The 27,199-nt window shown below is 49.5% G+C and overlaps 1 protein-coding gene across 27 annotated transcripts in view; it reads right to left on the bottom strand.

Annotated features, from left to right (window-relative positions):
- The window catches only part of Dop1b (DOP1 leucine zipper like protein B), a 98,682-nt gene that overhangs the window by 18,859 nt on the left and 52,624 nt on the right, over nucleotides 1-27,199 (bottom strand). For 10 of the 27 annotated variants that reach the window (XR_876136.1, XM_011246143.1, XM_011246145.2 and 7 more), the window contains 12 exons: nucleotides 26,192-26,292; nucleotides 25,414-25,604; nucleotides 20,704-22,336; nucleotides 19,873-19,984; nucleotides 17,621-17,809; nucleotides 14,721-14,843; nucleotides 14,237-14,371; nucleotides 11,283-11,357; nucleotides 10,918-10,973; nucleotides 10,006-10,041; nucleotides 9,425-9,529; nucleotides 9,252-9,318 (listed from right to left, as the gene is read on the bottom strand). Coding sequence is in view for 17 of the 27 variants with exons in the window: in XM_011246143.1 (XP_011244445.1) it covers nucleotides 9,252-9,318; nucleotides 9,425-9,529; nucleotides 10,006-10,041; nucleotides 10,918-10,973; nucleotides 11,283-11,357; nucleotides 14,237-14,371; nucleotides 14,721-14,843; nucleotides 17,621-17,809; nucleotides 19,873-19,984; nucleotides 20,704-22,336; nucleotides 25,414-25,604; nucleotides 26,192-26,292 (2,823 nt within the window). In the remaining 10 variants the exon portion in view is untranslated. Of the gene's footprint in view, nucleotides 1-2,966; nucleotides 3,055-4,329; nucleotides 4,406-8,092; nucleotides 8,281-9,251; nucleotides 9,319-9,424; nucleotides 9,530-10,005; nucleotides 10,042-10,917; nucleotides 10,974-11,282; nucleotides 11,358-14,236; nucleotides 14,372-14,720; nucleotides 14,844-17,620; nucleotides 17,810-19,872; nucleotides 19,985-20,703; nucleotides 22,337-25,413; nucleotides 25,605-26,191; nucleotides 26,293-27,199 lie in introns of those variants that run through there. The other 17 variants (XR_001781857.1, XR_001781858.1, XM_011246146.2 and 14 more) reach the window with 7 other exon arrangements.

The raw sequence follows: 27,199 nt of genomic DNA, 5'->3' as shown, positions 1-27,199 counted from the left end.
CACACACACACACACACACACACACACACACACACAGGAGGTCTGGGCAGGAACTGTAGGCATAACTCAGTTGACAGAGTAGTTCATCAAGCCCCCTGGTTTGATCCCCAGTACTGCATAAAGCCAGGGGTGGTGGCACACCTGCAATCCTAGCTCTAGTTAGGTGGAGGCAGGAGGATAGACGTTCAAAGTCATCCTCAGCTACACAGAGTTCACGGCCAGGCTGGAATACACCACACCTTGTCTCAAAGAAGATGATTTCAGGGCTGGTGAGATGGCTCAGCGGGTAAGGGCACTGACTGCTCTTCCAAAGGTCCTGAGTTCAAATCCCAGCAACCACGATGATGGTGGCTCACAACCATCCGTAATGAGATCTGACGCCCTCTTCTGGTGTGTCCGAAGTCAGCTACAGTGTACTTATGTATAGTAATAAATAAATTAATTAAAAAAAGATTTTAGTTCACATAAGCAGCCTGAGTGGGCTCCCAGCACTTTGGCCACTGTTGCCAGGGAAGAGTGGCTGTCCACAGGGGACAGTGGACAGGGTTGTCCTTCCTTCCCTCAACAGTCATTTATTGCCAGCTTTGTGTCTTACCCAGCATCTCTCTGGCTGTCAGGGAGTATATGAATGAGTAGAACAGCAGCTCTACTAAAGCTCAGACATCATCAGAGGCACAGGAGACCCCACTGCCACCAAGAAAGAAACAGGCAGGGAGAGGGGGAGGCACCGGGCTCAGCTGGAGACAACTGCTTGCCTTTCCTGCTGACAGGAACTCTCAGCACCACTGATGAAGCCAAGATTGCCCCAAGAGGCAATGCAGGTTATGCTACAGATCAGATATTGCAGATAAGGATGTCAGTAGTACAAGTTAGCATACGCTAACTGTGTGCACTTACTTAGGGCCAGCCAAAGTGACCTAAGAACGGGAGTTCCTAGAACCCCTGTGAGTGAGAATTCCTGAAAAGAAGCCTTGTCTGACGGTGAACAAAACTGCTGGAAGGACTTGCTGTGTTTGCAGAGACTGACAGGGTGGTTGAAATTTCAGTGCTGTAGAGAGCTTGGGATGATTTTGTAGGTTTAGAGGGTAATTACTTCCCTGCATATTCGTTCTACCAACCGGCTGTGCTGGGGCTTTGCTGTAGTCTCAGTTGTTCACTGCTGTCCCAGCAGGTGCTGGCGTCCTTTCTACAGCCCACTAGACCTGCTTTCTGTATGCAAATATGGGGATAAGCCTTGTTTTTGTTTTAATCAGGAAGGGGAGAGGCTTTGGATGAATAAAGAGCTGGAGGGAGAGCAGAGCAGAGCAGAGCAGAGCAGAGCAGAGCAGAGCAGAGCAGAGCTGAGAGGAGAGAGAGAGAGAGAGAGAGAGAGAGAGAGAGAGAGAGAGAGAGAGAGAGAGAGAGAGAGGAAGAAGAAGAAGAAGAGGAGGAGGAGGAGGGGAGGGGAGGGGAGGGGAGGGAGGGAGGGAGGAGGGGAGGGGAAGGAGCCCTCTGTGGCAGGAGGGTCATTTGCATCTGGTTGGCTAGCTGATGGAGTGTGTCCAGCAAAAAGGCTAACAGACTTCTAATACACAGATGTCTCAGTGTCTTTATTATTAAATAATAAAATGGGATCCACTAAAGCCCCCACAATATACAGGGCTAATTTTAGCTTCTGGAACAGCCACCCCTTGTCCAACTCTGTATCTGAACTAACACTTAGAATACTAGCGTCCACTAAACCAAGAGTTAGGCATGTCACCAGACAGCATCTTAGGCCTATAAACATAGCTCCCTCCATTTCTTCACGCCCGCCTTACTAATGCCTTGATTTATGACTCTGTTCTGTAAAACTAAAAACTCTGAAACTACTTGCACATTAGAACACAGAATTTGGGGTACCTAAATCTGTGTGGCCAGGCCAGGGGTCTCTTGAAATGGCTCCAGAATGAACTCTTTCTTATTCCCTTTAAGATGAGAGCTGTGAACCAGGACGTGGTGGCACATACTTTTAATCCCAGCACCACCAGGAGGCAGAGGCAGGGGGATCTCTGAGTTTGAGGCCAGCCTGGTCTACAGAGCAAGTTCCAGGATACCAGGACTACACAGAGAAACCCTGTTTTGAAAAACAAAACAATAACAACAAAGCCGGTGATCACCCTGGCTTTTACACCGAAACCTCTCAGTCCAAAGCCTGGGCAGCCAAGGCTCCACAGAGAGAAAGGAAGAGAAAGAGGCACAGACAGAATCGCCTGGGTTGGGCATGGTGGCTCCCTCCGCCTGTGATCTCAGCACTCAGGAGGCTGAACTGCGAGGACTGCCCAGAGAATGAGTCTCAGGGTTAGGGTTAGGGTTAGGGTTACGGTAGGGTTAGGGTTAGGGTTAGGGTTAGGGTTAGGGTTAGGGTTACGGTAGGGTTAGGGTTAGGGTTAGGGTTAGGGTTAGGGTTAGGGTTAGGGTTACGGTAGGGTTAGGGTTAGGGTTAGGGTTAGGGTTAGGGTTAGGGTTAGGGTTAGGGTTAGGGTTAGGGTTAGGGTTAGGGTTAGGGTTAGGGTTAGGGCTACTCAGGGAGACTCCTGTTCCAAACAACCAAAACAACAGCAGCAGCACCTCCCAACAGTGCCCCGCCCCCGAGACAAAAACCACATCAACCTCCTGGGACTGGTGCTCGCCCGCCCGGGATCTAAGGTACAATTGTAAGTAACAAGCTGTGCACGGTGACAAAGTGGATAGAGAGCACTAGTCACCCACTCTCCCCTCCATCATGCTTCGACACTGAGAACACTGGCCACCGCATGTCTCCATCTTGCTCTCTCTCTGGCTGACCATGAGACTCTCTTTTTCCTCAAGGTGCCAGTGGATAAACATCTTTATGACAAGAAGCCCAGACCACACCTTCGCTAGGCCTGCTATGAGCATCTCCTGCCTACCCCTCAATTATTGCTCTGTGTAAACCTTGAGTGTTTGTTAGGGCTCTGGGGAGGTACCTGCGGACACTGGAGCAGTGGACCAGTAGTTGAGCCTAGCTTGCTGGACCTTCGAGTGGTTTTCCTTTCTGTTGCTATGACCAAATATCTGAAAACAATGTAAGGCAGGGGGTGAAAAGGGGTGGGGCTGGGGTGGAGCTGGGTGTTGGTAATTCTGGCTTACATTTTGAAGTGATAATTCTTTCTCAGTGGGGGCCAGCTAGATATACTGTATTTACCCCAGGAAGCAGAGAGCATACAGGAAGTGGGGGCTGGCTATAAAGCCTTAAGGCTCCATCAGTGATCTACTCCCTCCAGAGACTCCCACTCTTAATGGTTCCATATTCTTCCCCAACAGTGCCACCAGCCAGGACCCCATGTTCTCGCACATGCGCACAAACACACACACACACAGAGGCAAGCACACATGCAGGAGCAATGGCTTCTGCCTGAAACTCCAGGAACACCACTCTAAGTAAGCAGTCATCCTGAAGGAAGCTGGAGAACACGCAGGTTATTTGCTAACAGTCGCTGAAGCCAGGAGTGCTTTCCCCTCCCATGCAGGAGGCCCTGGATTCAACCCCTTCCACCACACTGCAGCGCAAAAAACCAACCGAATAAAAACCAAGTAAAAACCAGTTATTCCACAGTGCTGGGAGCAACCTCCTAACATTTCCATCTGCTATTAAAAAGCCGTCTTTTCTAGTTCTGGCTTTCTGTGGTTTATCATGCTAGGAGCAAAAGTGGTCCGCCTCCAAAGCCCTGCCCTGCCCTGTGCTAGGAGACTCAGCTCAGGAACTGAGGCCTGCGGCTCAGTCATCCGTTCCTATCTGGGGGAAATCGATGTGTGTTCACACCTCCTCAGAAAAAGTGTCACTCGAAAGACTATATGTTAAATATAGACATAAACTGGATTCTAGAGGCTTGTAATTAAGTGCTGGTTATACTTTCCAATATTTTTAAACTCAAGAAATGTAATTTTGTTTGGTCTTCTTCTTGTGCCCAGCCTAAAGCAGGACATATACATTCACTTAAAAGGCATGAAGAGCACACAGGTGTGCCATCACTGACGACCTGAGCAGTTATAAAAGCTGTAAGCCGTACTGGGAGGCCTGTAAACTCATGTGTTAAGAGAAAGGATTTATATCTAATTTATAGCTAGCTATAAAAAAAGGAGGGCACTGTCTGTATTCTAAGAACAAAATTTATGCACATATAGAAAACCAGAATCTAGAACTTTATGCTTACAACAAAGCTTTCTCTGTTGGTCACGGCAGAGGCAGACAGTCTCCCCAGTTGGGTAACCACAGCCAGGCTATCCACACCCACGCCCCACGTGTGGTCAGGCACACAGCCCCCTTTGAGCTCAGTGACTTGTTAGTACCTGTGGGGAGGAGCCAGGTCAGTAGGTGCAGGAGGGGGAGGAGAGGGTATTGGGAAATGAGTTCCATCAAATGAGCCTATGAAATATCAAAGAAAAATATTTAAAAACATAAAAACTGGCCTTCTCTTGATAAAACACACACTCTCTCTCCCTCTTCCTCTCATCCCATTGTATGTTGGGAGATATTAAGACAACTCTATTGTCTTGATCTCTAATTGGGCCTCTCCCCCGAGAAGAAAAGGGGGTCAAAAGCGGGCCACCGACGCACCGTTCCAAGAACAACCACAGAATGTTCCAGCCCTAAGTCAGCGCCAGATGTCCTGACCACAAGATGTACCCTGATACCACCAAGTTCCTGCTTCCCCCGTGTAGTTGCCAAAAGAAAAATTTCCGCTGCCCCATCCCTCCTGCTGAGAAGTACTTCCTCCTTTGCTTGTGCATTTAAGCCTTGAACCTTGCTGAATACAGAGAGACCTTGATGCTACTCAGACTGCTTCCTTGTCGTTCTTGCACTTGGTTTCCGTCTCTCCCTCCCCCCATTTGGTTCTTAGGAGAAGGTCCCCTCGAGACCCTCGAATAACTGGACCTGCTGGATGGGTCAATTGTATTTTATAACAATGTGGTTGCTGGGAACCAAACTTGGGTTCCCCACAAGAAGAGCAAGTCTTCTTGGCCGCTGACCCAATACTCTTAAATGTATTCTGAGGGAATGGAGCTTTGTGAACTGATGATCCCCGACAAAAGGTAGCACCCTTTCTTAGCCACTGAGGGCTGCAGAGACTAGGTATGCTGCAGACGCAGAGCTGGGGGCTCTATGAACTGCCTTTAGTTCAGTATCGGAATCCATCCCCACACCTCCGGCTGACTTAACATCCTTTCAACGGTCAGGCAAAACCCATAACCGCTAAAGACACCATGTGATAGAGCTTGGCTTGCCTCACCTGCTCCCCGTGCTCCCTCTGACTACTGAGTGTGCCTTGCTCTATGGCTTTCTTGTTCTATGACAATGAAAGTCCATCCAATTGCTTCTGGTGTCGGAACACATCGGTCACAGCAACCCAAACCTGTGCCTCAGGCCATGGCCACTCATATTTGGCTCAGAATAAACTCTAATTCCCTTTGAAGCAGGAGCTGTGTTTTGCATTGGCTGCTTGTTTTAGAGTAAATTTTAACTATGCCCTGTCTATATTCCACAGGAGTGTAACTTTGTTCTATGATGCTGCCACTTTAGGTGGACTCCAGGGAAACTCTAGGGCCACCTCTTTACTCCTCGTCATTGGGACAGACTGAAACCCAGAAGGGCTCACCAGTAATGCCTTTAGGCAACGGTGAGCTGTGGGGATGGTAACGCTCTATTGACAGTGAGCGAGTGCTCTGCTCGAATCCCTCCAGTAGGTGGCGATGTTCACTAGCTTCACCGCTGGCTCCAGCTGCACTCAGCTCTGCTGGGACCCTCTAGAACAAGCAAGCAGCTTAGATCCCTTTTAAGTACCTCAGCTGCCCTGATGGACTCCATGTGGCAACGCAGTAAAAGGTATTCGGATGTCACAAAGTCCCAAATCCCTTGAGACTGAGAAATGTACCTGAAACCAGGGCAATTTTAACAGAGCCCAAGTAACCAAAACCTGTTTTCAAAAGGTGACTGTCAGGCGGGAGGTCTTTGGGACAAAGAAGACACCCCTCCTCCACCAGGAAGAAGCCAGTGCTCGTGGGACTCCGAGACAGAACAAAGAGAGTCCCACCAGGTTGCCAGGCTTACAGAAGCCGGCCCAGAACACTGGACAAAGCACACACTTGGTTTCAGATTCTAAAGTGACCACTTGACACAGGACACACGACCAGACCCCCAAACCCAGACCATCGTGGTGATTTCATGGACCTCCTACCCTGACGACCCCCGTAACTAATCCTGAATAAACCTGCCTTTTACTTAGGGGGTCTGTGTGTAAATCTACACATTCCTGGCTTTTGTTCTGTCCTTTCTAAACCTGGTAGCTTGATTTGGGGAAGACAGGGGCAGAAGAAAAATTTCTTTCTCTCCAGGTTTTGATCAAAACTGTAAATAAATTCAAGAATCATCTTTATCATCATCTTCTTCTCCTCTTCCTCCTCCTCTCTCTTTTTCCCCCAGACTCCTCTTCCTCCTCAGATTTATTTATTTTATGTAAGTGACCACACTGTGGCTCTCTTCAGACACACCAGAAGAGGTCCTCAGATCTCTTTACAGATGGTTGTGAGCCACCATGTGGTTGCTGGGGACTGAGCTCAGGACCTCTGGAAGAGCAGTCAGTGCTTTAACCTCTGAGCCATCTCTTCAGCTCCCCAAACTGTCTTCTTTGAATCCCAGACAGTGGTAGGTGTCACAGCCAAGCACTACTGGTGGAGGGCTCCACGGCAGCTCTGTCCCAACCTGTAGGCTGCTACCCTGCCTTCCTAGAAAGCAAGAAGAAAACCTGCAACGGGGGTGGGGGGTGGGGTGGGGGCTGGTGAGATGGCTCAGTGGGTAAGAGCACCCAACTGCTCTTCCAGAGGTCCAGAGTTCAAATCCCAGCAACTACATGGTGGCTCACAACCATCTGTAATGAGATCTGATGCCCTCTTCTGGAGTGTCTAAAGACAGCTACAGTGTACTTACATATAATAAACAAACAAACAAACAAACAAACAAACAAACAAAAAACCCTGCAACCTCCAGGCAAGGAACGTTTGAATGGCTGTGCTAACTGGTCTCTGCTTAAACTCCATTGAGGAGTAGCCTGACACGAAACAACAGGTTCTGGGAGTTTGTGTTAATGTGCTTTGCCCTCTGTCCCCATACACAGAACAACTCAGAATCCCGTTAGGTCACTGGTTCCTTAGTTTTCCTTCATCTGGAAAAGCTGCTTCCATGGCGGGCCTGCTGGAATACTATAACAAAATGTTGCCTGTTTAAGTGCAATAAGAGCTTTACGATTTATTTATTTTTATTTTAGGGTGCTTTGTCTGCAAGTATGTCTGTGCACCAAATGTATGCAGTGCCACTGGAGTCCATTGGAGGGCGCCAGATCCTCTGGAGCTGGAGTTACAGATGGTTGTGGGTCACCATGTGGGTGCTGGGAACCAAGCCCTCGTCCTCTGCAAGAGCAGCTGGTGCTCGTAATCACTGAGACATCTCTCAAGCCTCAACTATAGGCGAAAGCAGGAAGATCAGAAAGCTATTCTGGGAAACTCAGCAAGAGTAAGAATTTTGAAGTGACTTGGTATACAGCTCAGGAGTCCTGGCTGGTCCCCAGCTGCACAGAAACAGTGAGACCAGCCTGGGCTGGCGGCCTAGGCCTATGACCCAAGCCCTGAGGAGACTGAGGCAGGAAGACTCTGAGTTTAAAGCTAACCTGAGCTACACAGCAAGACCATTTCTCAGAAAACAGGGCCAGGAGGAAAGAGAACCAGATTAGATGTCCATCAACAGATAGGTAGGAAAATGCGGTAAAAATTGTAGCTGTAAGGAAAAATAAATGAATCTTCTTTTGCAGGAAGATTGAGGCAACTGGAAATCATCATGTTAGCAAAATAAGACAAATAATGTGAACTTTCTATCTGTATGTATGCAACTATGTGTGTATATGTAGGCATGAATGTGCATGCGTGTGTACATGTGTCATGAAGCCAGAATTAGGTTGTAAGAGAGTTAGACACAATCCTAAGGGAGGTGGGAGATGGAGAGGATGAGGGCAGGACAGGGCAGGGGTTCCTCCATCTTACATGTGAGTGTGACAGGGCAGGACAGGGCAGAGCTTCTTTCATCTGTAGTCTTGCTCAGGCCATGTCAGGTTTAACTAGAATTTGATCTCCTTGATGGAGAATCCTGTAGAAAACTGCCCAACTCTATTCCAGGACCAGAGGCCAAGACGCCCCCAGCTAACTTACCTTAGCTGCTCTTTAACTGCTTGCTTCTGCAAACCTCCCCTGCAGCTGCAGAGGGAAACAACAGGAAGTAACTTTTGCCTTTAAAAGCTCCTTGGTCAGGCTGGAGAGATGGCTCAGCAGTTAAGAGCACTGACTGCTCTTCCAGAGGTCCTGAGTCAATTCCCAGCAACCACATGGTGGCTCACAACCATCTGTAATGGGGTCTGATGCCCTCTTCTGGTGTGTCTGAAGGCAGCTACAGTGTACTCATCATATATATAAAATAAATAAAACCTTTGAAAAAAAAAACCAAAAACCAAAACAAAACAAAAAACCCAAAAAGCCTTGATCTAAATGCTCTGGGCTGCACTTAAGCCCTGGATACCCAAGTATAGTACCAGCCACTGAGTAGACATTCAGATGACTATAAATGGTTGAGTGGTCATCTCTGTAGTCAAGGAATACTGTACATCTATTTTTAATTGAGTCTTTGGTTAAAAAGAATAGCCACAGACTTAATATTCGTAACTGCAGACCAGTGATGCCCGAAGTATATCATGACTTTGTTTGTTTGTTTGTTTGTTTGTTTGTTTTTGAGATGGATCCTTACTAAGTAGCCATAGAATTCACTATGTGGCTTGGAACTCATAGCAATCCCCCTGCCTCAGCACCCTGGTTTTAGTATTCTGGTCCTCAATGCTGGGATTATACGCATGGGCCACTACATCTGGGTAAGTTTTACTGTTTGAATTTTTGAATTTTCTTATGAACACGCTTTGCTTTTATACTGGGGCAAAGAGAAAGTTTTAAGGAAAGCTTCCTGGGAGGAGAAAGATTCGTGCTTTAGAGATATCAATGCCCAGCTCACAATAGACCCTGCCCAAGACTGCTTGATCTTCCTTCCTGAGTGGAAGAGGCTTAGAACCCAGGCAAAGCTAAGATGCAGTTCTGGGTAAGGGTTATTAGCAACAGTGGCATTCTTACAGACTACAGGATGACAGACTACTGGACCTTCCCCAACAGTCTCATATACACACCTGCAGGTCTTTTTGGTCCTTCTTGCTTTCCAGGTTGGGTGTTCTTGTCACAAAGTCATTCAACATGCTGTTGAGAGACAATCAGCTTCTGGTCAAAATGTTACAGAAATAAAGATAAAATGTATCCCTCCTATAGAAAACACTGTATCTGTGTGGATGTGGAGAATCTATACCTGAGAAGCAGAAAGTATCCAGGGGGAGCCAGGTTCAGCTGCGCAGCCTCCTTCAGGACGCCCAGGAGGGAAGGGAAGGCCTCCTGCAGGTCTGGTATGGACAGTCTGTTTAAAAAACAAGACCAAATCTGAGCACATTTCAGATGCAGGGAAGCAGCTGGGAGAACAGCACAGCTGCCTGGCCTCATGGCTGCCCGGCTTAGTTTATTACAGTCTCTGCAAGCTCAGAGTCAGTCCTGGGGCAAGCACCTGCAGGTGGGGAACCTGGAGCAGCTTCTGACATGTGGCCACTCCGCCTTTCACTGTCTGGAAAATGAAAGCCTTGGCCAGCTGCTCAGCTTTCATTCTTGGCCATGCTTGCCCAGCGCTGAGGACAGCATGCATCATGGGTGGTAAAGACGCAGCGTGAAGGGAGGTGAAACACGCATTTGACCATTGCCCAGGGCAGCTCTCGAGAGGGTCAGGCCTCTACGGCAGCGAGGAGGGTGCTGACATCTCGGCTGTGCAGCCAGGCACTGCAGTACAGTTTGCTAAAGCACAGATGCAGTCAGAGGGCCCCAGGTCCACACCCTGGTGCCTACCTTCCTGCCTCTTGTTCCACCTTGGTGGCTCCTCCTCTGCAGCAGAAGGACGATAAAAATCTGCCCTGAAGCTGCTGAGCAGCTCAGAGCCACTAAAAGCCACAGAGGTCAGCTGGTGTCACAGTAGCACTGGCTATCCCAAAGAGTGGCATGACTAGCCCAGAAGACTGCAAAAGATGCTCCTGAGAGAAGGCTGACACTAGTTTGAATTTAACATCAATCAGCCCAGTGACTGCTGGGATGGCAGTCCTCAGTTTACCTGTCTGTGGCTGCACACTGTGAAGAGGAGGAGTAGCTGAGATGTTAACTGTGCGAACCAAGGAGACTTCGAGGGTTGTCACATTTATTTACTGTGAGCCCCAACCTGAACCCCGAACCCAGCAACCCTGATGGGTGTCGAGCACAAGGCCTCCAGATGGTGGTGCTGTTTGGGGAGGCTGTGGCATTGCAGGGTAGGAGGCATGGCTGCCCGAGGTGCACGTGCCCCTCCATCCCTCACTTAGCCCAACACAAATGGCCCTCTGCAAGCTGTGACAGGAGTACAGCAACAGAGGCCCTGCTTTGTGCACGTTGGGATCCCTGTACAGCAGCTACAGCCCAGACTTAGATCCAGCTGGGTCAACCAAACCACTTCTCCTTTCTCTCCAGGGGCCTTGACACTTCCTACTTGCAGGTCTTTTAAAGCCACGTTCAGATAAACCTGAACCTTTCAAAACTTAAAAGGCCTCAGGTAAAGCTTCACTGGCACAAAGCCTTCAGTGTGCAGCGTGTGGACTTTAAAAATGTCGCTCTTCAGAGACAGAGAAGTACAGATACTGAGGCCACGCCCACGTGGGAGGGAGTGATGACACTTAAGCTCTCTGAACTTAGCTAATTCCTCACAGTCCCTGCCAACGCAGGAGACGTCATTACCTTTGGATGAAAGCATAGCAGAACTGCAACACAGGAATGTCCACCAGGGGAGACTTCTGAAAAGGAAGGCAACATGAGTCACTGCAGGTGGGAAGGAAGGGAAAGAAGGCAACACCAGTCACTGCAGGCTGGTAGGAAGGTAAAGAAGGCAACACCAGTCACTGCAAGTGGGTAGGAAGGGAGAGTATCAAAGAACTCAACAGAAAACTCAACAGGGCTGCAGCTGCTAAGGTTTGAATCTGAAGTGCCTCCCACGGGCCCATGTTACACACACTGGTTCCCAAAAGTGAAGTGCTGTTTGGGTGTCTGTGAGACACTGGGGGAAGACCTTTGGAGGTCACATCCTGGCCCCTGGATAGGCCTACCTGGTCTCTTCCTGGTCTGCTGTGACATGAACAGTCTCCATACATGCTCCTGCTGCTACCATGGGCTGAGTGGCCCTGCCAATGGACAGAGCCTCAGAAGCCATTAGCAGATACATATGTCTTCCCTTCCTCGAGTTGTCTGTCTCTTCTGACAGGAACTGTGGTTACGTGACATAAGTTTGAGCCAAAGACTCTTGTGTAAACACGCACTAGCAACACTAGCATATACCTGGACAACCATATCTGTGAGGTCCCAACTTGCGGACCAGGAAGAATGTGGATCTTCATAAGCGCACAGAATGGCCTCTTGGCAAAACAAGGGTCTAGTCCTTAGTGGAGGAGCGTGCCCTGCCTAGATCAGAGTTCCTTAAGTCCTGACCAGCTGGAGTTACAGGAGGAAAAAAAAAAAACAAAAAAACACCCAAATAAACTTTTCCTCTTAGGAAGCTATTTATAGAAGTTCAACTAAAATAACCAGAGAAATACCAATCTTCAATCAGATGGATAGAATCTGGTTCCCTTTTCACACCCTCTAAATAAGAAGTTACAGCTTTCTATGGACTTTCTAGTAACTTGAAAAACACAACCTAAAGAGGCCCACTGGTTGTACTGTGCATGTGCTGTCTCCAGGGCGCAGCCCTGGCATCTAAGGAAGTAGAGCTAGCCTGACAAGGGCCCCCAGGAAGGGCTATTTCCTAGTCCCACTTCCTGGCCCGCCTACTTTAAGGTCTAGGTACAGCGACAGGTGAAGGTTGACAATCAACCAACAGAGCTCCAACAAATGTGGAAGGGAGCTGTCTGTGTCCTTGGACCTTGTGCCTCAAGGCTGATTCTCTAATCGCCTCTCAAGTCTCTTTACTGTGACTCTGAGTTCATATATGTGTAGTCCATGTGTGTGCAGTCCATATGTGTACAGTTCGTGTGCATGACTAAAGGTGGTCTTGATAAGGACTCTTAGATGGTGAGGTGGAATCTTGCCAGACCTGTCATGAGTTCCCTAGTTCAATCCTGCCACTCCATGCTCCTGCCCCTGAGAACTAAAGACTCACCTCAGAGGGAGGGACAGAGGCTGAGAAGGAGGCCGTCACCTGGAGCTCGCTTTAGCTCCTATAACAGGCAGGTAAGTAAGTCAGCCGCTGGATCTGACCCACCAGCCTTGAACTCAAGTCTCCGGCCCCACAGCTGGCAATTCCATACAGATGACATCTGAACTGGAGCAGACAAGCCCTAGCTCCTTTGAATCTGTAAATACATGGCTTCATGACTTCCCTCTGTCCTGTAACTATACAACCATGGAACCTTTTCACAGTGGGACCTCAGGATAACTTCACTTTGTCTTCTCAGACCATGGTCACTCAAATTTGGCCCAGACAAACTACTTTGTTTCCTTCCAAGCAGAGCAGATTGACAGCTGTACTTTAAAGCTGTTGGCTTCAGTCCATGCAATCCATCTCTTCCTTCCCTGATGGTCTGGATAAGTTGTGTCTTCTGACTGTTTTTTTTTTTTTTTGTTGTTGTTTTTTGTTTGGTTTTTCCAGACAGGGTTTCTCTGTGCAGTCCTGGCTGTCCTGGAACTCACTTTGTAGACCAGGCTGGCCTCGAACTCAGAAATCCGCCTGCCTCTGCCTTCCGAGTGCTGGGATTAAAGGCGTGCGCCACTATGCCTGGCTTCTGACTGTTTTTAACACGCTGTGGCCAACTGCTGACTTCGTGCTGCAAGAGCTAGGCCGTCAGCACAGCAGTCTCTTGTAGCCCCTCTCTCTCACACACAGGAAACCTGAGTCACCAATGGTCAGGCTGTGTCACTAGGATAGTTTCTGAGTCACCCATGGTCAGGCTGTGTCACTAGAATGGTTTCTGAGTCACCCATGGGCAGGCTGTGTCACTAGAATGGTTTCTGAGTCACCAACAGTCACGCTGTGTCACTAGGATGGTTTCTGAGTCACCCATGGTCAGGCTGTGTCACTAGGATGGTTTCTGAGTCACCCATGGTCAGGCTGTGTCACTAGGATGGTTTCTGAGTCACCCATGGTCAGGCTGTGTCACTAGGATGGTTTCTGAGTCACCCATGGTCAGGCTGTGTCACTAGGATGGTTTCTGAGTCACCCATGGTCAGGCTGTGTCACTAGGATGGTTTCTGAGTCACCCATGGTCAGGCTGTGTCACTAGGATGGTTTCTGAGTCACCCATGGTCAGGCTGTGTCACTAGGACGGTTTCTGAAGCTCCAGCAAGCGCATGCAGAGAAAGCTCAGGTCGCCAACAGAATGGACACTCATTCCTGGTGGTCTCCAACCCAGCTCCGTCCCTGACTTTCTCACAAGGGCTGAGGACTGCTGGGCTCCCTAGTGTGTGCCTTGGGGACATATGGCCACCCCCTTTGAAGTCAGACCACAGGGAAGCTGATCTCTATTTCTTTGTGGGGAGGTCAGGCTAACTAACTTCCATTAACACAGAGAGCAAGCTCAGCTGGCCTGATCCCCTGAGCTGACCTCACAGCCCCCCTCCTCTGTGACCTCTCACTTTCCTCGCTGGTCATCAAAACCAAATCGGAACTGGACCCAGCACCTCCCCCTGCCCTGGAGCCTGCTAACTTCCACAGGTCTGCGCCCCTGCAAGAGCCTGGCTTTGTTTACTTTCTGCACCTCCACAGCTGTGGTGCTCCTGAAGGCAGGTGCCATTTCCTTTTTCTAGAAGGTGCTAAGAGTTGAGCATCAGGCAGGATGTGAGCCATCAGGGACAGGCAAGCTGACCTCAGGTAGCTCCCACTAAGAAACAGCAGTGCCCAAAGTCTGAACACACAGCGACAGGGCTTCCTTACAACCCAAAGAATTCTCTCTTTCCCACCAGGTCACTTCTTCCTGGAAGAAGCACCAGGAAGGAGGCCTGCCACGCACCTGCCACGCACCTGCCTGCGGATCCCCCAGGGTATATTTCCCTCCCCAGGGCGCCTTACCTCATCCCCTTTGATCTGCGCTGGCCTCTTCACCACCTCCTTCACCAGCTGCAGCACTGAGTCTGTCTGCAGGGTGCTGAGAGCACAGACCAGGTCGACAAGGGTGTGCTGGGACGTGTTTGCCACGGGGACCATCTGCCCAGAAGAAGAGAGTTCCTTGAAGGCTGACAGGAGAAGGTAAAAGCAAGACAGCACACACATAGCCTTCCACGGTGGCTGTCCCCCGAGAAGGAAGTCTGATGTGATCGTGGTGTGCATGGAGGTACTTCCATGTCTGTGTGAGTGTGTGCGTGGGTGTGAGTGTGTGCATGGGTGTGGAGGCCCAAGGTTGATGCTTCCTGTCCTCACATTTATCCTCTATCTTTCTTCTTCCATTTTTTTATCTTGTGAGTGTGGGTGCAGAGGTTAGAGGACAGTCTGTGGGGATCAGCAGGCACCGCATGCACTGAGCCCATGTAGCCAGCCCTCTCCGTCTTCATCCTACCTTGGTCTTGCTGTGGCGCCGTGCCTGCTTTCTGTTCCACACGGTGGCAACCGCAGCTATCAGCTGGACCCCAAGATGGCCTGTCAAGGGGTTCAGCAAGTCTAAAATTTTTTGTCTGATGGTCTGGTGAAAAGAAAAGCAAGAGTTAACAAAAACAAAAACAAAACAAAAACAAAAAAAACCCCAAAAAACAAAAACAAAAAAGTCTTCACAGAGTAGCATCAGGCCCGTACCTGAGGCACACTCAGCAACTCAGAATTATAGCAGTGTGCTTCACAGCACTACTGTGGGGACTGGGGCAGAGGAGGGGCTGAGTCTGCTCCCACGAGCTGGATGTGAGATGGCAGAGATAAGGCACGGTGAGCAGCCAGGATGGGGACACAGCTAGGTGAGTTGCCTGACAGAGTCTTGAGATGGTAAATATTACTGAGAGGTGATTAAACCTGACCACCGGTGTTTGTGTGTATACCTATGTGAGTGTACCTGTGTGTGTATATATAGCTCTGTGTATGCACTCGTGTGTATATCACTATGTGTGCCTGTCTGTGTATGCCTGTGTGTATAAATCTGTGTGTGCACCTGCACATGTATGTATACCTGTCTGTGTAACTGTGTGTGAGTATGTATACTTGTGTGTGCACCTGTGTGAGTGTGCATACTTGTATGTGTACCACTGTGTAACCCTGTCTGTGTACCTGTGTGTATGTGTGCACGCCTCTGTGTGTATGTGTACCGATGTATGCGCCTGGTTGTGTGCGTCCCTCTGCAGCACAGGAGCTGGGGTCCAGGGTCTGGAGCATGCTGGAGCATGCTTGGCCAGGGCTTTCCCACTGAACTTTACTACCTACACGTCAGTCCCACAGAAATCCCACAGCCTAGCTGTACCTACAGCAGCAGGGAGAGGGCTTAGAATCATTAGAAACGTTAATTTTCAAGTTCTAAAAGTATGCAGCACTTACCAAATTGTATTAGTTAAGCAATTCAGGATAAAGCTGGAATCTGGCCCTAGCCATCTCTGTACTCTGCCTTTGGGTTTCCCACATTCCTGCAAGCAGCCGTTCTCCCTGCCCCAAACACTCTGCTCTGCTTCAGCCCTCCCACCGTGGTCTCAGACCTGCCACTGTGCCCAGTACTGCCCCCTCCCTGATGGCACCGCCCAGGCAGCGTCCTGCAGCCGTGCACTACTGCCATGAGGACAGCGGCTTTGCTTGGCTGGCCCACAGGAGCACAAGCAGGGCCTGGTGCCTGGCAGAGCCTCACCCTCATGCTCCACGGTAGACAAAAGCATTGTCCTTTATCGAAATCGCTTCGTCTGCACACGAGGCAGGAGAGCTTAATAACAAAACTGAGGCCCAGACAGAACGAGAAGTGCAAAGGATATTCGGGGCCTGTTTAGAGCAGCTTTTCATAAGCAGTGTGAGCTTGCATGGCTGTCCCTTTACACACACCTATTGGGTTCAATCTCCCTGCAGAGACCTGAGTATCTACTCACTAATGACAGACCCAAGAAATGATGGCCCAGAGTTGGTTTAAAGCAGAGTCTCACTATGTAGCCTGGAACTCACTCTGTAGACCAGGCTAAGCTTAATCTCACAGAGATCCATCTGCCTCTACCTCCCGAGTGCTGAGACTAACCATGTGTGCTACCATGCCCAGCTTATTATTTTTAAGAATTCAGTAACTCCAACTTTTATTTATAATTCATGAGAGAGATGTGAGGTGTGTGTGTGTGTGTGTACAGATGATTTACCCACTGAGCTGTCACACCCCTGCACCCTACCCTCCCTCCCGCCAGGAGCTTAACTGGGGTTACCTATAGGAACATGGGCAACTCAGACCACAGGGGGAATATGTCCTCAGGGAGGGTAGAGCTCCACATGCTCTGGGTCTCTGTACATGTTCCCTCCCCCACACAAAGGCAGGAGTCAGAGTCTTGTAGGACCAATCACAGCTGCTGATTTCAAGACAGCAATGGCCATGAGGATAGCACTCTGTCTAGCATGTCTGGACCTCATGGGACGTTCTGAGTGTACTTGCCCATCACTGGTCAGTGTGGACTCAAAGGTGAGCCAGGGCCACCCAACTCTTGCACTCGATAACTGTGAGCCACCATAAACAGTATCAGATTATCACAGACCAGCTTCTGTGTCTGCAGACTTCTGAGGCAGAGATAAAAAACCAACAGACTCAATGTTTTGGGGGTATTTGCTTAATAAGATAAAGAAGCTCTCCCATGCCCGCCATGTCTCAGGCTTCAGAGACACCGCTGAGAGATGAGCCATGTTTAAGCCGAGAGTCCACAGACACTCATGTAAGGGCTAAGTCTAATCATCAGACTTTCATCAACAATGTGTTTCAAGAAAGCTGAAACCACTGCATTCTTCTGCTCTGTATAAACACACAGGTTTGCTGGTTTTTATGAGAAAGGGTCTCGTGTATCTCCAGATACCTCTCAAGATGATCCGCCTGCCTCTGCCTCCCGAGTGCTGGGATTAAAGGCGTGCGGCATCACTGCCCGGCCCCATCATATTTATCTTAAGGGGAGATTTTTCCGTCTGGTTTGGACTGTGGGTCCCATTAAGCCTTTTTATTAATATTTGCATATATGTTTCCATATGTGCACTGCTTTCTTTGTTTACCGAGGAGGCGAGGACTGGCTATGTGGCCCTGGCTGGCCTGGAGCTCACTGTGCAGCTCCATCTGGCTTCCAACTTGCAGCAATGCTATTCTCTGAGTGCTGGAGTGCAGGCATGTGCCCCCAATCCTGGCTTATAGAGACCCGGGGAACGATGCAGCCAGAGAGAAAAGCAACAGGGTATTGCTCAGCTGAGATTCCAGCACTCTGGAGGCTGTGCGGGTGCAGCTCACACACAAACCAACAGACCCAAGGAAGGCCTCACCTTGGTGGTTTTAAAGTAAACAGAGGATGACCCTTTGGTGGCTCCCAGGAGATCCACTGGTCTCTTCTGAGTTTCCTCCTTTCTGAGAACATTCCAGATAAGGGCCATGGTGTTCACTATTCGAGGTAGCTCTTCCAAAATGGCGTTCTTGGCATTTCTCAGGTTGATGGGATCGCTTACGGCAGCAGTCTGAAAGTTCAAATGGGTGCCTGAGGCTCACTGCCCCAGCCAAGTCCCCTTTCCCCTGGGGATGCTGCTGCTGCTGGGATGTAGGGTGGATTACCGCCCATGAGGCAGTCTGGAAGTGACATCTGTCCCTGTATATATCAATCCATTGCTTGAGACAGAGCTGATACAAAGCTTCACGTTATAATCTTTTTTGAGATAGGGACTCTCTATTATATAGTTTTAGCTGTCCTAGAATTCGCTATGTAGACCAGGCTGGCCTTGAACTCATAGAGATCCACCTGCCCAGTTTAAATAAAGTTTTAAAAAATAATCAAAACAGTGGGTATACTTTAAGATTGTGTTTTGTTTTGTTTTTAAGAGAGGGTCTCATGTAGTTCAGACTGGTCTCAAACTTGCTACTTAACTTAGCTAAAGAGGATCCTGAATTCTGATCCTCTTCCCTCCACCACAGGCATGCACCACTAGGCCAAGCTTTTGTCCTAAGACTTAGCTAGACACAGCAGAGCAGCTCAGATTTCACAAGCAGATTTCAGATTTCAGATTTCACAAGCAGCCCATCACGACATCAGGAGGTTAAAAAAGATCACTTACACTAAGATGAGTGCAGGGTGAGGGATGGTTTAATGAGCAAGAAAGGTGTTTCTGTGCAAGCATGAGGACATGTGTTCAAATCCCTAGCATCGATTTAAAAAGTTGGGCAAAAGCCGGGCGTGGTGGTGCATGCCTTTAATCCCAGCACTTGGGAGGCAGAGGCAGATGGATTTCTGAGTTCGAGGCCAGCCTGGTCTACAGAGTGAGCTCCAGGACAGCTAGGGCTACACAGAGAAACCCTGTCTCAAAAAAAAAAAAAAAAAAAAAAAAAAAAGCTGGGCATAGCTTTGTGTGTTTGTACCTTCAGCACTGGAGAGGAACAGGCAGATCCTGGGAGCTCACCAGCCAGCTGGCCAGACTAGCCAAAGCAGACAGCTTCTGGCTCAGTGAGACCTCATTTTAGGGCAAAAAGTAGAGAACAATAGAGGAAGAACCGAAATCTTCCTCTGGTCTCCATATGCACGTACACAGGCTTACGAATGTGCCTGTGTGTACAGCACATACACACACACACACACACACACACACAGACACACACACACACAGACATAGACACACAGACAGACATACACACACAGACACACACACACACACACACACACTCACATATACACAGACACACACACGCACACACACACACAGACACACACAGACACACACACACACACAGACACACACACACACACAGACACACACACACACAGACATAGACACACAGACAGACATACACACACACAGACACACACAGACAGACACAGACACACACACAGACACACACACACACACACACACACACACACAGACACACACACACACAGACATAGACACACAGACAGACATACACACACACAGACACACACAGACAGACACAGACACACACAGACACACACACAGACACACACAGACACACACACACACAGACACACACAGACATAGACACACAGACAGACATACACACACACAGACACACAGACACACACACAGACACACACACACACACACACACACACACACAGACACACACAGACATAGACACACAGACAGACATACACACACACAGACACAGACAGACAGACACAGACACACACAGACACACAGACACACACACAGACACACACAGACACACACACACACACACACACACACACGAGTTAAGCAAGCCGAAAGTCAATCAATCTGCTTTCTATCTTACCACTATTGCCAGCTGATGGATCAGTGAGCAAAGGCTGAAGGACTCACCGACTTTTGCTTCTTGTGTATACACACCTATGTTTGTATATACATTTGAATATCTTGCATATTTGCATATTGCACACATGTAGACCTCATATATTTATATTCTCATTTGCAGTTCACATATATTTGCATGACATTTGCATCATTCATGTATCATTATGTACATAACACAGTCACAGTCGAGGAAAGACAAAACAAACAATTTGCCTCAGATTCTAGCGGGGAGGGAAATGTACCTTTTTATGTTGGGTAGGCTGTTCCAAAAGACAAAAATGGCTAATGGTCGTAAGACCTTCCAGAAGAGTGAGCGGGTAGTCAGGAGAAATGTTTTCCTTCTTTGAGGTTGTACTATGGAGAAGAAATGAGAAATTGTTAAATAAAATAATGGGGGGTAAAGGTGGTGACCTGAGTTTGTCCCAGAACCAACTTAGAAGAAAAGAACAGCATCCCATCTTGTCCTTGAAAACACACATGCATGCACACACACACGCGCATACACACAATGGTAAGTATTAGAAGAATATTTAAAAAACAAGAAATTGGTTTTGAGAATTTGAAAGAACATAAGGCCATGAAGGTTGCAGCCTGACACGTAAACACAGAACACAGCGATCGACTCGCTGTGTTTGACTGACTGGGCTCCCGAAAGCACGGGCATTTTGGGTGCTGCTTTATGTTATAAAGTCACTACTGAAAAATGGTTTTAGGTGTTTTAGAGTTACTCTAAAGCTGATTCTGGTTTTGTTTATTTCTATTTTGCAAAACTAACAGAGTTAACTAACTGGCTGGCACCTCTGAGAAGGCCTGGGTTGCTGTGTGGATTTATTTACACAGGGTATCAATTAGCACAGAGCTCACCCGTGTATACTATGTATGTAAGGCCATCCAGATGGACCCTCGGGTTCATAGATGCTAGCAGGAGACATGTGGGGTTAAAGCCAAAGGATGGAAGCAGGTACACTCCTGCTGATGACAGTCCCCAGCCTTCTGAGGGGGTTGATTATCTTTCAACTGCCTTGGCAACAGAGACATTTATTACAAAATCTGCCAATAAGATTCCAGCATACCTGATGGTGAACTTGACAGATTCACTTTCATATTGCTTGACCAGATCGTCCAAATTTTTGCAAATCTGGATAACAAAGGGTGTCACTGTCCAGCCCAGAGACTTTCCAAAGTATGGCAAGGAATGCGTGACCAGGCTCACCCAGGCGGGGTGCATGCCGTAGCCATAGGCGGGCTGCAGCCCTCTCACCACAGCTGAGACCAGAAGGCCCTGGGAGGTGAGGGGGTGGGGCTGCACGTACTGCATGGCACCGATGGCCTGCTGGAAGTTGAGAGCCCTCTGCCACTCTCGGGATAGGGCCGGCTGAGTCTCCGCCTCCTCCTGGCCCTGGCCCAGGTGGTGCTCCAGGACGATGAGGGCCTGCAGCAGCTTGAGCAGCTCGATCTGCAGTGGGTGCTCGCTCCAGATCTGGTCCTGCCCCAGATTGATGAGGCTCTCCTCAAAGAGGCTGTCCTCCGCGAGGAGCCTGCCGCCCCGGTCGGCGGTGGCCAGGCCGTAGCGCTTCTGGCTGGTGTACATGGACGCGGACAGCGAGAGCAGGACGAACTCCTGGACCTTGCACCTCTGCAGCAGGCTGTGGATGAACTCCGTGTTCTTCCCTTCCGCCGACTTGGCCATGGAGACCAGCTGTGCTGTAATCCTAATGAGGACCTCCACGCTCTTGACCTGCACGTCGCGGTTGCCAAGGATGTCCCTGTGGCAGACCTTCAGGTAGCAGGGGTAGTAGGAGCGGAGGAAGCTCAGGCAGAGGTAGGTAAGGAGTTCAATGAGCAGGGAGTGGGGGCAGACATTGGGGGCCTGGGTCTGCAGCTTGCCATAAAAGCTCTGGCCGATGAGGGCCTCCTGGTGGCGTGCCAGGAGGTTGGAGATGAGGTTGAGGTGCGCGGTGGAGCTGGTGTCTATGCCCGTCCTGGACACAGCCTCAATGAACTCCTTGGGATTGGTCTTAAGCACGGCCTCCAGTACGGAGAAGGCATACAGGACCCTCTGGGAGTCGTAGGGCTGCAGGTAGAGCAAGATGTGTTTGAACAAGGCCTCGACTGTCTCCTGCTTCTCCCTCTGCTGCTTCAACAGCCTCGATGTGGTGATGGCTTGGAGCTCCACGTCAGCCTCCTCGTCACTGGAAAACGACTCGGAAGCCTGTGTCTTGTCTGAGTCTGCTCGCACCAGGCTTAACCTGGCATTGGACCTGGGGCTTTCTGGCTGGAAGGCTGCCAGCAAGGCCGCTCGCTTGGAGTATGCCCTGCCCCCGATGGGGATCGGAGCACAGCAGTTTTCCTCGTGGCTCAGGTCCTGCAGATCGTGGGAGGGAGATGAGAAAGTGGATGTGTTCTCACTGTCAGTGTGGCCAGAGCTCGTGTCTGCAGACTCTGTGTGCTCACTGCTATCCCCGCCACCAGAGGTCATCCTGTCTGGAAGGTCCACATAGTAGGGCAGGTCTTCCTCACTTAGATCACTTCTTGGTGGGCATTTCTCTGGTTCCTTCTCTACTTCAGCCCAGATGGCTTCTCGATCCACGGTGGTGAACTGTCCTCGAGGCAGGCGTTCCTCAGGGGCACCCTCCTGCGGCTCAGATTCACCACACGCCTCTTTGCACGTGGGCTTCTTCCTGTTAAACCAACGGTGTAAATCCTCTGGAAATCACAAAATGACAAAGGACTTTAAACCAGAATTGCTAGAGATGACAAATTAGCTCTGAGGTGATCGTTGGCTTAAAGGAGACAATGCCCACTGGAACTGTATCAAGTCATGGGCAAAACAGAGACAGAGCATTGTAAAATTGTCCTTTAGCTGGAAGAGGTATCTCAGTTGGGAGAGTGTCAAGTTAGAGTATGGAAGGCCCTGGGTTTGATCCCCAGCACCGCATAAGCTTGGGGTTGGTGCACTGGGCACCCGGCTCTTAGCAATATCCAGGGATTGTGAGCATTAGTTACACTTTGGAAAAACATAAGTGATTTTTTCCCTAGGAATTCCCTCTTTGGAAATGTATTCCACAGAAACATCAGCAGGTTTCAAAGCTGTGAGGATGGGGCACGCGCTAGAACAGTATGTAGAGAAAATGGAGAGTGTGCCCACCCCAGAGCCACAGAAAGGGCGCAGGAATGGTGAGGGGCATGCCTGCACCTGACACGCCGCTGGGCTGTAAAGCTCGTGCCAATGCCCATGACTATGAGGTCTGTACAGGGACGTGAGAGGGAGCATCCAGCTACACAAGGAGCCCACTGGAGAAAGTGCCCAGCTCACACAGCATCTGCCACCCACCAGCATTGCCCAGCTCATCCGCTGACACTGTCGGGATCTCTGTGTAATACCTTTACTTCTGAATTTTTTGGAGGATTTTTTTCTTTTCTTTTCTTTCTTCCTTTTTTTCTGCGCATGTATGTGTGCATTCATGGTGTTTCTGTATGTGTTTATGCACTGTATGCTCAAATGTGTGTGGGTACATGTGTGTGCATGTGAGGAGGCCTGAGGCTGGCGTCTCAGCTCAGCACTCTCAGATATGGCTAGTCTCCCTAGGCAGCTTGCTCCAGGGACTGTCTTCTCAGTGCTGTCACCCAGTTGGCATTCCCGTGCCAGCTTGATTCACTTTTGTTATCATTTTAAACAGGAGCTTGCTAAATGGTCCAAACAGTCTCCAGGTGATGCCCCTCCTGTCCAAGCCTACCGAGTGCTGGAATTGCAGCTGTGAGCTCCTATGCCGCTACCTAAATTTTAAAACAGACACAGTAACACTTCTGCAATAAGAAAGTATACAGCACTTTTAAATACCAACTCTCTTTTAAATTTGATTTACATTGGTGTTTTCCTCCATGTATGTCTGTGTGAGGCTATCAGATCCCGTGGAACTGGAATTACAGATAGTTTCAAACTGCCATGTGGGTGTTGGAACTTAAACTTGGGTCCTTTAGAAGGGCAACTGGTGCTCTCAACCCGAGCCGTCTCTCCAGCCCATCAATTCTCTTTTTAAGAGAGGTGAAAATCCAAAGATTTTGATACTATGAAAATTCTTGGTAAAGTAGTTTTCAACAAGTCTATGCAGGGTGAAGAGAGGAAGGAACAGTGGAAACCAGAGACAGACAGCCTGAGCCAGAGACAGACAGCCTGCAAGCCAGAGACAAGACAGCCTGCAAGCCAGAGACAAACAGCCTGCAAGCCAGAGACAAGACAGCCTGCAAGCCAGAAACGGACAGCCTGTGAGCGCACAGTCCATAGCAGCACAGACATGGCAAGGCAGGCGGCACCTCCCTTTCTTCATTCTCTTGTACTGCCAGGGAGCAGCTACACTGGCACCAGGAAGGAAACAGGAAGTAATGAGGCAGTGGGGAGACAGAAACCGAAGAACCACACAGTGGGGCTTTTCTTTTCTTTTTTTTTTTTAAGGGAGAAAGAGGAGGGGCGGGAGCTGGCTGGCAGGACAGCTTGCTTGCCACAAAGCCTGATGGCTCGAGTTCTATCCTTGGAACCTGTACAGTGAGAGAGAAAAGCCTTCTGCCCAGGTGCCATGGCAGCATGTGCCCATACAGTATGTGTGTGTGGGGGCACACATCTGCACAGGTGTAATGGCACACATGTGCCCATAAAGTATGTGTGTGTGTGGGGGGGGCACACATCATGGCATACATGTGCCCATACAGTATGTGTGTGTGTGGCACACATCTATTCTCACACACATACAAATAAAACAAAAGACAAAAGAAATACTAAAGTATAGAGCTGCCATGCAGAGCATAATGAAGGTGTGTAGTGTGTAGTTCTCCAATCATCCCTTTTCTAGGCTGTGGAATAAATTCAGTCTCTTGGAGAAGGTAGGCCACTCCCCACTCCACCCCCACTGCAGGTTTGGGATGAGCCTTGCACAAAGGAGACTGTTTCCTTTCCCTCCACCCACCTTAGGGTGGCACTGTTGCTCCCCGTAAGACTAGGACAAACATAAGGGACAACTGACCAGATTTCATAGGAAGGTGACATTTTTAGTAACCGGAAACTGTCCCAGACTAGGGGTACAAATCTATGCAGAGGGGCTTCGGGGACTTCCATTAACAATGGTGCTTACACCCGGCACCACCCCTCTGCTAGGCAAGGGGCACTGGTGAGGGGGTTCTACTGTGCACTAGAGACACACATGGAATGTTTTCTCCTGTGAAACAATAGAGCATCCCTGTGCTTATTAAAATGTGGGCTACTAACCTGAAAGAGTGTATCACCTGGAGATGACACGTTCCCATCTTGACAGGATGCAGTGTGGTTTTCTAAATGTGCATTTATACCATGGGTGGTTAAACAAACCACACACACAACTCACCTTGCCATCTCTTTTATAGTGACAACATTTAGAATCTACTCCCACAGAGGTGAAGTAAGAGCAGAGGCTGGGTGAGGAAGGCAAGGGGACATGCTGGCCAGAGGGTATGGAGACTCTTACCTAAGAGGGTGAGTTTTTAGTGTCCTGTTGCACAGCAAGGTTACCACAGCTAATAATAATATATATTGCATGATTCAAATATTTCCTCTCAGTAACAAAGCCATGACTTTTCAGTGAAAACAGCAACCCACACCTACTGGTCCAAAGTGCTAATTCCTGTGGTGCTTAAAATGTGAATGTCCCCATCAGTTTCCAAGGCACAGTCACTCGTGTGAGCGGTGAGCACCCACAGCAGTGGGTGCAGCACCTGTTGCCTCCCCCGCCCCCCAGGACTGTGAGGCTGCTCACCGGCTGAGTTCTCCTGCTTGAGACACTGGATGGACGTCCTCTGGGTTTTGGGCTGGAGCAACAGCAGGAGCATGGGTTCGAGGATGCGGGCCACATCCCCGAGGGAGAGCGCTCGCACCAGCCAGCCCTGGGCTGCTGCACTGATAGCACCGTCTGTGCAAGCCAGGCTATCCAGGACGACAAACAAGGACCTGTGGGGAGAGATGCCACCGAGTTCCCACTCTGCCGCTCCTGCATGGCAGGCACCACGGCCTGCAGTAAGCTCCTGTGGTTGAACCAGATACCCCAGGGAGCTTCATCATACTGGCCTTACATACCAAGTGAGTGACAGGCTGTGTGCCTGGCTTCGTGGCTGTGCCTTTAGAGACTCAGTGGGCATAGGGCAAGGACAAAGCGGAGTCTAATTCACCAAAGAACACATCTTATGCACACAGGTGCTGATGCAGCAAGTGAAACCGAGCATGGGTGGCCTGATGAGGTCTGGGCCAGGCTCATCCCCCTGGGCGTCCTCTCATCTGGGCCAACTGCAAAGCCTCACAGGGATTCTGAGGAGGGTGGGCTCCCTCACCCCACCACACTGATGCCCCCGTAAGAGTCTCACACCGGGCTACATGGAATCAGAGGACCGTGGGTACTCTGTCCTCTGCAGCATGGACTCCCACGTATGATCCTGCTGGCTGCTTTGCTGCTGCTCCCACTGAAGCCTAATGCATGTCTAGGGGTCTCTGCAGTGCTCCCTTGGCCGAGGGTAGTGGGTCACAATGAAGAACCGCCTTACCTGTCAAAGGAGCGATTGTGGGACGTCACACGACTACCTTGGATTTCTCGTGTCAGGTGCCAGATCACAGAAAACCTAAACAGAGCTTCCAACCTTGTTCCCTGGATGAAGAAACAAATGGAGGGGCTTGGTTTCACCCTAATGCTGTGGGAGTCACCATAGGCTTCTCTCTCTCTCTCTCTCTCTGGTACTAGTGTTGAGCCCTGAACATGCCTAGCAGCTGCTCCACCCTACCCTCCCACCCTCTTTTAACCTTGTTTGCTTGCTTTATTTATTTATCTATAAATAATTCTCACACAAGGTCTCACCAAGTTGTGCAGGCTGGTCTCGAACCTGGAATTCTCCTGCCCCAGCCTCCCATAAAGAAATCATACCCCTGTCACAGCAGGCTCAGCGCCAAGTGTCATTTAAATAATGAGCACAGGACCAGAGAAATGGTTTGGGGGTAAAAAGTGCTCACGGCCAAGTCCAGTAGGATGAGTTCAATCTCGGGAATCCACAAGGGTAGGAGAAAACTGACTCCTCCAAGTTGTCCTTTGACCTCTATACAAGTGCTAGGACACACACACACACACACACACAGATTCATAAATGTAAAAATATGTGAATAACAAAAGCAGCCAGCAGAGAAGCCTCGGCCAGAAGAGAAAGTGCTGCCTCCTCCCACTTCCCTGTTCTCTCTGCACAGCCACAGCTGTCCTGGAACTCACAGAGATGCTTCTGCCTGCCAAGTGCTGGGATTAAAGGTGTGTACTCCCTCTCCTGGCTTTAGATGTGTGCTTAGTGAATTATGTGTTTAAGATTTGGCACCCAGGGCTGGAGACGGGGAGGATGCAGGTTCACTTCCTAGCCCCTACGTGGTGCTCATGACCATCTGCAACTCCTTTTCAGGGGAGCCAGGGCCTACTCTGGCCTTCATGGGCACAAGGCACGCACACATGTACACACACACCCACACACAGAGTATGCATATATACATGCATACAAGCAAAACATACACATAAAATA

The sequence above is a fragment of the Mus musculus genome, chromosome 16, assembly GCF_000001635.26.
Source record: "Mus musculus strain C57BL/6J chromosome 16, GRCm38.p6 C57BL/6J".
In the NCBI taxonomy this organism is placed as follows: domain Eukaryota; kingdom Metazoa; phylum Chordata; class Mammalia; order Rodentia; family Muridae; genus Mus; species Mus musculus.
This window is presented reverse-complemented; position numbering and strand designations above follow the sequence as displayed.